The sequence below is a fragment of the Ylistrum balloti genome, unplaced genomic scaffold, assembly GCF_031769215.1.
Source record: "Ylistrum balloti isolate Yb309-2 unplaced genomic scaffold, AGI_CSIRO_Ybal_v1 Utg369772, whole genome shotgun sequence".
Lineage (NCBI taxonomy): Eukaryota > Metazoa > Mollusca > Bivalvia > Pectinida > Pectinidae > Ylistrum > Ylistrum balloti.
Window position 1 is genome coordinate 3,910,671 of NW_026781965.1, and position 12,946 is coordinate 3,923,616.

A 12,946-nucleotide genomic window follows, 5' to 3' on the forward strand; every position below is an offset into this window, starting at 1 on the left:
TGTGACTAGAAACTTGGGAAAATCAAACTAATAAAACTTTATCCTTCTTAAACTTTTAAACATAAAAAGTTCGATAGAAAATCTATAAAAACTTTTTTAGAAAACAATATTCTTTTCGGAATACTTGACAGTTTCAGAAATATATCATGTATATCACTAGATTCTGATTAACTTCTATTAAAGAGACAAAAAGATTTATAGTTCTCCTTCAAAATAAAACCAATACCTGACAAATAAGGTCCTATGCTAAAATCAAGACTTTAGTAGTCATTAGTATCAGTCATTATAACCTTAACCACTTAACCACATATGACCTTCAGTTCCTTTACCAGATATAATATACCAGTATGAGTTATAATAACCTTAACCACTAAAACACACATGACCTTCAGTTCCTTTACCAGATATGATATACCAGTATCAGTCTTTATAACCTTAACCACTAAACCATACATGACCTTCAGTTCCTTTACCAGATATGATATACTAGTATCAGTCGTTATAACCTTAACCACTAAACCACATATGACCTTCAGTTCCTTTACCAGATATGATATACCAGTATCAGTCGTTATAACCTTAACCACTAAACCACATATGACCTTCAGTTCCTTTACCAGATATGATATACCAGTATCAGTCATAATAACCTTAACCACTAAACCACACATGACCTTCAGTTCCTTTACCAGATATGATATACCAGTATGAGTCATAATAACCTTAACCACTAAACCATACATGACCTTCAGTTCCTTTACCAGATATGATATACCAGCATCAGTCATAATAACCTTAACCACTTAACCACACATGACCTTCAGTTCCTTTACCAGATATGATATACCAGTATCCGTCATAATAACCTTAACCACTAAACCATACATGACCTTCAGTTCCTTTACCAGATATGATATACCAGTATGAGTCATAATAACCTTAACCACTAAACCATACATGACCTTCAGTTCCTTTACCAGATATGATATACCAGTATGAGTCATAATAACCTTAACCACTAAACCATACATGACCTTCAGTTCCTTTACCAGATATGATATACCAGTATGAGTCATAATAACCTTAACCACTAAACCATACATGACCTTCAGTTCCTTTACCAGATATGATATACCAGCATCAGTCATAATAACCTTAACCACTTAACCACACATGACCTTCAGTTCCTTTACCAGATATGATATACCAGTATCCGTCATAATAACCTTAACCACTAAACCACACATGACCTTCAGTTCCTTTACCAGATATGATATATCAGTATGAGTCATAATAACCTTAACCACTAAACCATACATGACCTTCAGTTCCTGTAATAGACATTACATAGCCATACCAAAAACTGACTTCTAGGTGAAGTCGAAGTTTCCTACACCAGACATGACCTCCGGCTCCTTTACCAGCCATGATATACCCTACCATAAACTGACTTTTAAGATTGGGTCCTACTTACCTACACCGGACATGATTTGCTGAAATGTTGTGCCTTTAGGCATCACAGCCAGAAGTAGCCATAGTATGGACTTCAGACAAATGAAGAAGTGAGTCTGTGGGAGTGACGGCAGCTTCTCTATCAACAGTACCAACAGTCGCTCGAGAGATATGGTATATGTCTCTGAAATCTGATACAAGAAAACAACATTTTAATTTAAATAGACTCTGCAAGGTCTCCAACGATCACAAAATATGTCATGTTTGGGTTCAAGATCTTGGACCCTGTATATTTGCAAAAACAATAACCCTGACTTCGGATGTATGTTTTTGTGGTATTGTTTACTGAATACCTGTTTCTAAACAATTCAATGAAAGCTGTAGAACAATGACGGACGTGTTACACCACATGCCATACATCTCCTGACCCATTCTTTTTGTAATCAGATGCAGGCCTAAACTCTTCATTGTCCCAATAGACTTCCCCTATTGATTTTTTCCCTTTGGTTGGTAAAGGTAAAAACTCCAAATTATACAACCCTAAAGAGCAACATCGCAATATTTGTGTAAGGGGAATTTTTACTCAATGATAATTTCTGTATAAAAGAAATTAATTCTTCCTACCTCATCCAACTGCTTGATGATGTTACCAAGGGCCTCCAGATAGCTAGGCAAATTAAAAAGCCTCTCTTCAAGGTTCTCATCTTGACTGTAACATATAATATTACATGTCATGTAAACAGGTCTCCAAGTAATCAGTGAGTTACTCCTACATACAAGTAACATAATAGTTCAAACTTATCATTGTAAAGGTCACAAACAAACAAAAAACTGAATTCTTTTCTTCCAGAATATGTTTTTCATCATCAATAAATTTTCAATTTCATCAGTGCAGCATAAGCACTTAACACAGCAATGACTATTAATAGGGAAGAATGTTCAAAACAAATATCAATCCATCATGGGGTTAGGAATTTTAGGTTCTTAACAGGTGTTGCAAGTATGACCTACAAAGGTTTGGCAAGTGTGATCTATAAAATAAAACAAGAGACCCACAGGCCTTAAGGGTCATCTGACTATAAAGGCCTATATATGAAAGAGGCAAAATAGGCCTAGTATAAATTGCTCAACTACACTACAGCTTACATAGAAGGCATTGGTTGGTTCATAAAGACATTTTCTGTATAAACCATATTCTTTATACATGCACTCCACAAATGCCATTATTCAAGACATATTGCTTGTTGAAAATATCAAGACCTTTGGCCTTTCGCTTATTAAGAAGTTGCTAATGCATTTTAACACATTGATAATTAATTTAAACAAACTTGGTAGCCCTTCATCCAAGCATGCTAAAGGCCTAATATCAGTAGCATGAACCTTTTGGTTATTGAAAGCATGTTTTTTAAAGATTTTAACATATTTTGATACCTTTCACCATGAAAGCAGGTCAAGGTTAAAATTTTAAGAAACTTGGAAGCCCTTCATTCCAGCATGCTACAGTATCAATATCAGTTACCTAGGTCATTTGGTTATTGAGAAGAAGTCTATTAAGAATTTTATCATATTTGCCCCGGTGACCTTAAAAATCGGCCAAGGTCATTCATATCAACAAACTTCATAGCACTTCGTCCCATCATACTACAGACCCAACAACAGTACCCTGAACCTTCTGGTTGTTGAGAAGAAGTCATTTGAATGGAAAGTTTACGCATGATAGACGGCGGATGACGATAGATGTAACACGATGGCTATAGGTCATTCTGACCCTTCGGTCAGATGACCTGATAAAAATGTCATCTATAGTACATAGTATCCATCTACATATACCTAGATCTTTGAGCAACATATATAACCTTTTCAATTTGACAACCATAACACATGTATTCATTCAATAATGGAATTATTTTTACAAAGTGATCAACAATTGGGAGAACACTTTTTAAATCAAATCTTAGATTTAAAATACTTGACAAGAAAATGACCATGATGTACCTGAGGAACTGCTGTTCACTTTTGGACATCATCTCACTAAACATAAACTGTACATCCACTTGCTTCAGAAATGTCTTGCATGGCTGCAATAAGAATAACATACATCCGTCCTTAAACTCCTACATAGAATATAATCTTAACACTAAATGATTGAAAACACAGAAGTACAAGAAGAGGCCTAGCAATATTGAAGGAGTTTGATATCAATATTTAACATCTCATTAACATAAAGAAATATAATACTACATTTGGTTCATATCGTGCAATAAAAAATTAATTTATTGTACAGAAACAAAGAAATAACTTATTGTAAAAATTTTAAAGTCCTGTAATTCTGGCAAACATTGACTGATTTTGACCAACATAAAACTAATAGTAGATCTTATTTATAAAATGCAATATAGCAAAATTTGGTTCATATTTGATGAAAAGATTCAGTTATTCGAACAAAACCCTAAGACAGGCAAATAGGCAGAAAGACAGACCCATTATCTTCAATCTTGGGGGCATAAAAACTTCCATTTTTGTAAAAGTATTCATGAATATTCAGCTTTCATTTGATAGAGTGAAAGGGGATATATACACATTGTATACCTACATATTCTATCCTTGAATATATTACAAAAATACTAAAAGTTTACAAAATTTTACTCAAACATCCTTTTGCAAAATATATAATTACTAAACTCATTACTTTATTTATACCTACAGCTGCAAGGAGACCATACCCACGTATGGCCAAAGACACTTCCTTGGCACTGGCTGATGCATCATTCATCAGAGTACGAAACTCCTGTATGAAGAACTAAAAACAAAAAGACACAGACTAACACAATCAAAGACCAAATTTCAGTACAACTTTTTTCCGGTCGCTATACCGCTGTCATACATTAACAATTGTGCAAAATGTACGGCTATGTTTTTCTTTCTGAAATGCTTGCATAAGGTGAACTGTTTATTTTTGTCTCAGTTTGCGAGAATTCATACGATAAGATCATGACATATTAACTTATAATAAATCGATAACTGTTACTTATAGAATAGAAGTTCCTTTTAACACACCCAGTAGGAGATTTGAGTGAAATGTTTTGATATCTACTGTTACCTTCATCAGACAAGTAACCAGTATGGAGTGAACTAAGACTGACGTACGTAGTGTACAAGATGGTAAGGTATCAATCAACTTTTTTTAATGTATTATGATCCTATGTACACTAAGGTCAAAAACAGTGTGATGAGATGGTTAACAGATTATAGAGTGGCTATGCTTTGTTTAGCACTTGGTCATAGTGTCCAAAATCTGGTAATTTTACACATGATCCCAAGAACAATACTACAGGTTTTTATAAAGACCAATAATGATTAAGTTTTTTATTTCTTCTTCCAATTGTACTTTTTCTGCCAACCACTGTCAGATAATACTTCTTTTACAATTATACCAGAATAAATTCAAATATCTGACCTTGAAGACAGCTCCATCCTTGTGACCTTCCTCAGCTCGTGTCACCAGCATCTCTGATATCTATCAAAAAACATGCATTAAATATAGCGATATTGAGGCCATATTAGTGTTTAGATAACTGATTCATACTTACATTGTAAAACGAATTTGATCTACATATAAGCTGATTGTTAAACAAGAATAACAATATTATCTGACAATTTAAAACGAGAGTATAAAAACAAAAATTGTATACAAGGATATAATGCAGACCTACCTGTCCCAAGAAAGCCTCAATAGCAGACAGACCCAAGTGTAACATGTCACGATTGTGATGGTGGCTCCAGTAACGCAGCTTATCATACATACCCTGTCAAAGGAATTACTGAGGTCACTTCTTATTCTCTTTATTACCAGAAGAAACACTTCATAATCATTGTTGCCATCATCATATTACATACCCTATATTGTCATCATCCTATGTCTTGATATCTTTCTAATATTGTTTATGAGATCAAGACTGAAATTTATACCACACTACTTCCCTAATATTCCTCTCTGTACCAAACAACCTCCCCAATATTCCTCTCTGTACTAAACAACCTCCCCAATATTCCTCTCTGTACCACACTACCTCCCCAGTAGTCCTCTCTGTACCACACTACCTCCCCAGTAGTCCTCTCTGTACCACACTACCTCTCCAGTAGTCCTCTCTGTACCACACTACCTCCCCAGTAGTCCTCTCTGTACCACACTACCTCCCCAGTAGTCCTCTCTGTACCACACTACCTCCCCAGTAGTCCTCTCTGTATCACACTACCTCCCCAGTAGTCCTCTCTGTACCACACTACCTCCCCACTAATCCTCTCTGTACCACACTACCTCCCCACTAGTCCTCTCTGTATCACACTACCTCCCCAGTAGTCCTCTCTGTACCACACTACCTCCCCAGTAGTCCTCTCTGTACCACACTACCGCCCCAATATTTCTCTATGTATCACACTTCCTACACAGTAGTCCCTTTAGTACCACATTACTTACCTGGTAGTCCTCTATGAGATACAGACTGAACTGTGCTGCATGCTTGGTTAACAACCTCAAACCAGCGCCTGGCACCTGGTAACGAGTATACTCCACCTTTGGGTCTATGGCCATCCGTGCGTACTTAAATATTTCGTATAACTGTTTTGACCCTGTAATATATCATTTCAAAGATTCATGTAGTATCAAGTATACATGGATCAAGTAATTTATATATTACAACTTTTCTGTGTCCTTAAAGTGTAGATTTCATAGAGAAATATTACCATTAAGTCAATCATTGCTGAAACATTTTTCTTATGTTACTACTTACTGTCATCCGCAGACTGGGTAAAGTTCACCAAACAGGAAGTCAGACCAGACAGGCTGCCTGCTATGATGGATAATTCCGCCTTCCTAGTTTTGGCAGTCATCTGACATCAAACATTTCATTTAAAATATCCACAAAAAACAAGATGGCTCATTGGCTGTATTGTCATTAAACTGAGAATACGCAGCTTAAAGTTCCTATAATTCTTTTAATTTTTTAATCAATTTTCATAACATTACTGTTCAAACAATATTATGGTGTTCTTGTAATAAATTTGTGATTCTTGTGACCTTGACAAGGTCAAGAAAATTAACCCTTTTATAAGGTAAGTTTCCTTTTATAGGTGTTAATGTCTGGTTCTATCATTGTCACCTAAAACATAATCTACCATTGTGTTTACCTTCAATTATGAATGAGAACCTTTTGTGAAGATAAATGTCACATCCAGTAATCAATTACCCAGAAAGGTACATCAAAGACACACAGATTCCATTGACATTTATTATAAAGTTTAACAGCAGGAACAAAAAAGATACATGTCTTCACATGATGGATCTATGTCAGAAAGGTCAGTCGAAGGTCAAATACAATCAAGGTAATGATTCACACTTTGAACTTATATTGAAGGTCACTTTGTGATGAAATCATGCACACTTAAGTATAAAACTATTGAAGAATAAAAGCAACACATGTGTACAATCCAAATTCTTTTTTCTTGTTTCAGTCAAAACCTGCATGAACTTTTTTAATGTCATTGTAATCAGTAATAATTCAAATGTAACTTTTAACTAAATCAAAAATTTCAATCAAAATTTCTTGAATATTCATTCATACATACATAATGATGACTCTGGTGATTAGATTACCTCAGTTTTCAATGATGTAACACACAGCCCTATGAACCTTTCAGCATAGCTTGCCATGTGTTCCGGGTATACCTCAGCTACCACACCAAGTAACACAAATATGTTCTCCTTCACTGAAAATTAAAACCTCACGCTATGTAAACATCCTAACTATTCATTTGCTTCATAAAATTTACAGAAATATTGAACAGTTTTAATGTCACTTTTTAAAACATTCAAGAGTTGCTGACATGCGGGATTCAGATCTTAAGTATTTATATATTTACCTGTGGAAGACACCTTTGATCCTTTAGTGAGCTCCATGAAAAATTTTTCTATTAGTTTAGGGATGTTGAGATCCTTTCCAATATTAGTCCCAGCTGTCACCTCAATTAACTGAAAGATAATACACATCATTCTCTAATTTTTTCTGTCTAAACTGACAATTTGAAGACAATAATTATCATTAAGCAATTTACAAAGTCACATAAGACATCTTAAAATTTGGCATGCACAACTAGGACACATCATCAACTAGATTATAAAGTTTACTTCACAAAAGAGAAACAAAAGATGTTTATGGGAGGGAGTGATGAACATACTAAAAAAATTAAAATTAAAAAATTGTTTAGAAAAACCCACCATCAACCGATTAGAATAGCTAAATATCCTTAAACAAATTTAACTCTTAAGTACATAATTACAAGTCACCTTAGCCAAAACCGGGATGGCGCCGTTCTTGACTTTGGCAAATCGATCACGAAAAAACAAAGAGACACACACATCCTGTCAACAAAGAAATATGCAGTTGATAATTAGTATCACAGAAATAATGTTATAACCAAATCAATCTATCCATCAATACAATCAAAATACTTGTTACCTCCCTTATACAGATCCATCAAGTCAAAAAATCAAGATTTACACTTGTGTTACATAGTCTCTAGATGGAGCTCACCCACCTCAACATGTGAGAATTTTTCAATATTTATGCATAATGACTAGGATTACACAAGAGTATACAGTCTTGTTAATACTGAAACTGATTGTAACTCTGCAGCATTTGCTTATACCCTAAATATTGTACAGACATTGTTTAAATGAGAAGAGACATTAAGATATCTAGAAGTAATGTTACATAATATGTGTATTCTTAAATAGTAATGAAAATTTGATATCATTTTATTCTTGATCAGTTTTATAAACATTGTTAATGATGCCCAAGTGGCACCACCTACAGCTTCCACTATCATATGGCAGTTCAATTGATCTAGCTGCTGTTCTGACCAAGTGTATAAGGTAATTTGTTTATTAATGTTTCTTTGAAAATCTGTGACTATCAAATGTAAATTTAAGCAATATGTAGTTACCTAGATGTAAATTCTGATACATGTACAGGAAGGAAAAACAATCTTAAAATTACTCTCCAAACACACTGAAATGACAGTATAATTCTATATTTTGTAACTCATGTACTTTTATCTATTGTATATTTGCTGTATACCTTAATGTCCACAGCGTAAGGCAGGATTTTTTTCTCAGTCTTTTGTATAAATCCAGACAACAGCTCCAGTAGCTTTTGTTTACAGCCCAGGAACTGATGAGAAACAAAATCTCACATGATTATTACAGCCCAGGCACTCATAACAAAATCAGATCAAGCATCAACATATTACAACTAAGAAACTGATGATAAAAAAATTGTCAATGGCGTTGTTGTTGTCATATATTTTTGGGTGGTGACCACCTGATTATCTCTATCATACATCACCCATACTGTCTATAATAACACTCAGCGAGAAGCTCAGACAACCACAAAAATGGTATTAACTAAGTCTCTCTGTTTCTTACAATCCTAATCTTCAAATCTTCAAGTACACCACTGACCATTCACTTAAGCACTTTTAAAAAGAATCCTGTGTTAGAATATATATTTCACACTCCACCATTACTTCTCAGCTACAACAAAACAGACATATACAATGTTTATGTACCAGGCATGTATACTTAACTTCAGCTTTGAATAGAAACTTTATACTGATAAAATATTAAGGTACCTACCTCATCTTTGTTGAATGTCTTGTTCAGAAACGCTACAATGCCTTTGTCTTTGTCAAACAAAGCTGAACAGCAGAGATCTGAAAAACCCAAATCAAAAGCAGTTTTCCAATAATCATTTTAAAACATTTTTTGTGCACTTATAAAAACTTCTAAATTCCCTTGCCAAAGTATACAGAAATAGTGGATGCACATTACAAATACTTATTAGTTCTCAAGTTGTTATTTTGTAGTGTGTATTTATATATCATAGATGTGTAAACAGGACAGGGATGTCAAAATTCCTTCTTTTTACACACATTTCCAAAACTCAACCCGAGAACAACATCAGAAGGATTTCATAGGGAGACTTTGTGAAAGAAAATGGAAAAATAGTTCCATTGTGTATATGAGTATATGTAAAAGCCACACAGACAGAACTAGTGTTATGTTGTACAAGTACTACCAGCATTACAATATATGTTATCTCCTTTCAGACACTTATCATTCCATTGCATTTCCTCAATGATCATTATTGCAATGTCCAAAATATCAATATAATATTTAAGAAAACTCTTTTGACAAACCAATTTAAGGACGGAAGAAACCTGAAAATGACATTTAGCCAAACAGACTGGGTCAGTTGTCAGTGACCAAGTAGCTCAATTGGTAAAGTGCCCTTTGAGAATTTGGAGAGTCGAAGGTTAGAACCCAGTCTAGCCGTGCATTTTTCCATTCTGTTACAGAACATTCATTAATGTCGTTTACAAGCTCAACAAACAATGTAAGTTCTGTTCAACTTTTACAACGACTTGTAGAAAGGACAATGTTGTTTAGGACATTTAGGGAAAGCACTGGACATAGTGTGCATCTCCAATCCATGATATGGGGTGAAAGTTGTCTGTAGCTCATCCTTGAGTGCACTTGTTATGACAGTCATACTGCCAGGCAATTCACATAACCAGTCAAACACTTGTTCTCTTCATTTCAATGCAACTCCATTAGTTAGTCTTGTTAATCTTGATAATTCAACATTTTGGCTAACTATGGAAATACACAGGTGGAGGAGCGCCTTCATCATGTTAAATTGCAACACCATTGTGTATGTTTTAGAATGTATGTACCAAACTCGGCCAAATACAACATTCCATGAAAGATAAACCCGCTCTATGTAATCGTGTGTCAACGTGCATCTAAAGCTATAACAACGATCACTTGTATAGAATGTGTATACCTAGTGTTAGAGACCAAGAACTCATAACTATACGACACGACCCTGAATTCGCTTAGCTTGCACATCGATATAAAACCAGCTGATAAACAAACTATGAGCCGAAATGTCGGATAAACAATCATGACAAGTACCAATTTCTTTATCGTCGATTTCATGAAGACATAATTGACTTATGTCTGAAATGATCCCATCGCTCTGCTCCAATGACGAGGAATCGCCGGCTGTCAAGCACTTGTGGAGAGATCGCAAGTTGTTCTCCAGCAGGCTTGCCGCCATATTAACCATACAAACCAAAACAAAGTCACGTGAGAATAGTCAAGGGATGTAACTCCTCATGAAATACTGATACTTTCACTGACGAGCGTGCTTCACCATGGCCCATTCAAGCAGAGACGTGTATTGTAGAGACCAATGTCTCATCTTAAGAAATCTGTATTTTAACCTAACAATTGTATGTTGACAACACTTTTTAGACCATAATCCGGTACTGTAGTCCACGAGTACTTGTGGACATGTTTTTTTTCAGTTCTTTAAATACATGGACTCAATATACATGTATATCATTCGTCCCTGATAAGTATCATGGTAAGACTACGTGATATATAATTTCTATGTGCTTTGGAAATCAAGCATCTGGATCTTATAACAAGATTTATTTTCCTGTTATTTACCATGTTTAAAACAAAACAAAATAAACCAAAAAACAAAAAATGCCCACAAGCACCTGTTACTGAAAACAATTACATTTTGTATACCATCCGGCGTGTCAAAATAAATCTCGCTTAAAAGTCAAAATCTATGGGACGAGGGCAAACTTTGAACAAAAGAAAGATTTACTCAGAGACAATCGAAAAAATACAAGAACAATAGGACAAAGTGTTTTGGAAGGACACGAACTTAGTTACTTATTGTTATGTAAGATCGATTCAATGTGAAAAATCCGCGCAAACAGATGTATCATTCAATTATACATACTTTTCTAAACGGTTGCATTTAAATGTGTTTTCCTGATTTATGGAAATTTGGGGTAGGGAAGAAATATCAGTAAACATTTGATTTTGGGTATAATTAGAGCCCTAACTAATTGAAATTAAATGTGTTTTTCTGGTTTAGGGAAATAAGGGTTTGCGAAGAATTTCAGTTAATATATCAATTTTGGCTTTATTTAAAGGAGACAGGACTACATGATTGAAAGCAAATGTGTTTTCATAATTTTGGTGTACTGGATAAATACTGTATACTGGCAATGTTCTCCGTCTTTCTTCCTACTCTCCTTATCTTTATTCCATCTTTCTACATCGTACACTATTCCGCATGTTCTCAGAAGTGTATATTTATCCCTTAAGCCCTTTTCCTATTAAGATAGTATCCCCATAATCCCCCTGCCCACACTAAAAGACATTCCCACCGCCCAGCCGCACCAAAACCACATAAGAAAGGTATCCCCCTACCCCGTTCGGAAATTCTCATGGAAGCCTACCCTTTTTTTGAATGAAGAATATTTACGTTTATATACCCGAATCCGCGTTTAAGTATAATTTTATTTGCTCCCGAGAAGTTTTGTTTACGACTTTCTACAAAACAGTTTTTATTTGATTAACTGTACACTTGGCCAAACCTTAGGGATCACCCTTATCCTAGATTGGAATTAATTCTCTTCCCTGTATTTAAGATGTTCCATTTTGACAATTAAGGATATATAGGATGTATAGGAACGTGTTGTATCTAACAAGACTTTACAGAACCGGAAGTGCTGAATCATTTTGGAAGTGTTGAATCATTATAAAAAAATCGTGCTCAAATACTAAAAATGTATGCATTTAACTCTCCCTTATGAACAGGTCATCAAATCACCAAAATACGTTACTTGTTCAAGAGGATTCGCTTAACAACGAGTTCTACAGGTATGTCAGTATTTAGTGTAGTCACCACGCTACCGGTACAGTTGTTGTGACCGTCGTCTCATGCTACTGACGAGACGACGAAACTTATTCTGAGGAAACCACTGCCATTCCTGATCCCATGCGGCCCGTAATTCTCCAATTGTTTGGCGTTCTTGATACCATTCATTAACTTTTTGTCCGATATAGTCCCACATAAGCTCATTTGGGTTCATGTCTGTGACATTGTTAACCATGGGATCGTCTCTATCACTTCTTGTTGAAGGTAGTCTTGGACAAGGTGGGTTCTGTGTGGTATAGCATTGCCATCAATTAGAATAGGCCGATCTGTCAATCGATGGCCATCGAAATGCGGGAAAATTTAAGGTAGAAGGATTTTACCAAGGTACTTTTGCTCGTTAAAAGTTCCATGAAGGGCATGCAAGCAAAGTATGCAGTCTAGAGAATAACATCCCCAAACAGTACCATTGCCACCACCAAATGATGATGTGTCCAAAAATCTTATTCTGATGGTGTGCTGTTGTTCTTGTTCTCCAAACACAGACCCTGCCGTCTGTCAGACTAAGTGAAAAGCGGTTTTAATCAGATCAGTGGACTTTCCTCCAAGACCTAATATTTCATGTTCGATGATAACTTGAAAGTACCCACTGCAGTCTTGTGTGTTTTGCCTTCCAGTCAAGGACTGTTTAC

General features: G+C 35.2%; 1 protein-coding gene across 1 annotated transcript in view; it reads right to left on the bottom strand.

Moving 5' to 3' along the window:
- The window catches only part of LOC132544007 (DNA-dependent protein kinase catalytic subunit-like), a 134,784-nt gene extending 124,153 nt beyond the window's left edge, over positions 1–10,631 (bottom strand). The window contains exons 1-14 of the mRNA XM_060207566.1: positions 10,487–10,631; positions 9,146–9,222; positions 8,589–8,681; positions 7,796–7,870; positions 7,372–7,480; positions 7,106–7,218; positions 6,243–6,342; positions 5,930–6,081; positions 5,166–5,258; positions 4,910–4,969; positions 4,157–4,252; positions 3,448–3,530; positions 2,077–2,161; positions 1,475–1,643 (exon numbers count right to left, since the gene is read on the bottom strand). Of these exons, the coding sequence (XP_060063549.1) occupies positions 1,475–1,643; positions 2,077–2,161; positions 3,448–3,530; positions 4,157–4,252; positions 4,910–4,969; positions 5,166–5,258; positions 5,930–6,081; positions 6,243–6,342; positions 7,106–7,218; positions 7,372–7,480; positions 7,796–7,870; positions 8,589–8,681; positions 9,146–9,222; positions 10,487–10,631 (1,450 nt within the window). The remainder of the gene's footprint in view (positions 1–1,474; positions 1,644–2,076; positions 2,162–3,447; positions 3,531–4,156; positions 4,253–4,909; positions 4,970–5,165; positions 5,259–5,929; positions 6,082–6,242; positions 6,343–7,105; positions 7,219–7,371; positions 7,481–7,795; positions 7,871–8,588; positions 8,682–9,145; positions 9,223–10,486) is intronic.
- Between the last annotated feature and the right edge of the window lie 2,315 nt (positions 10,632–12,946).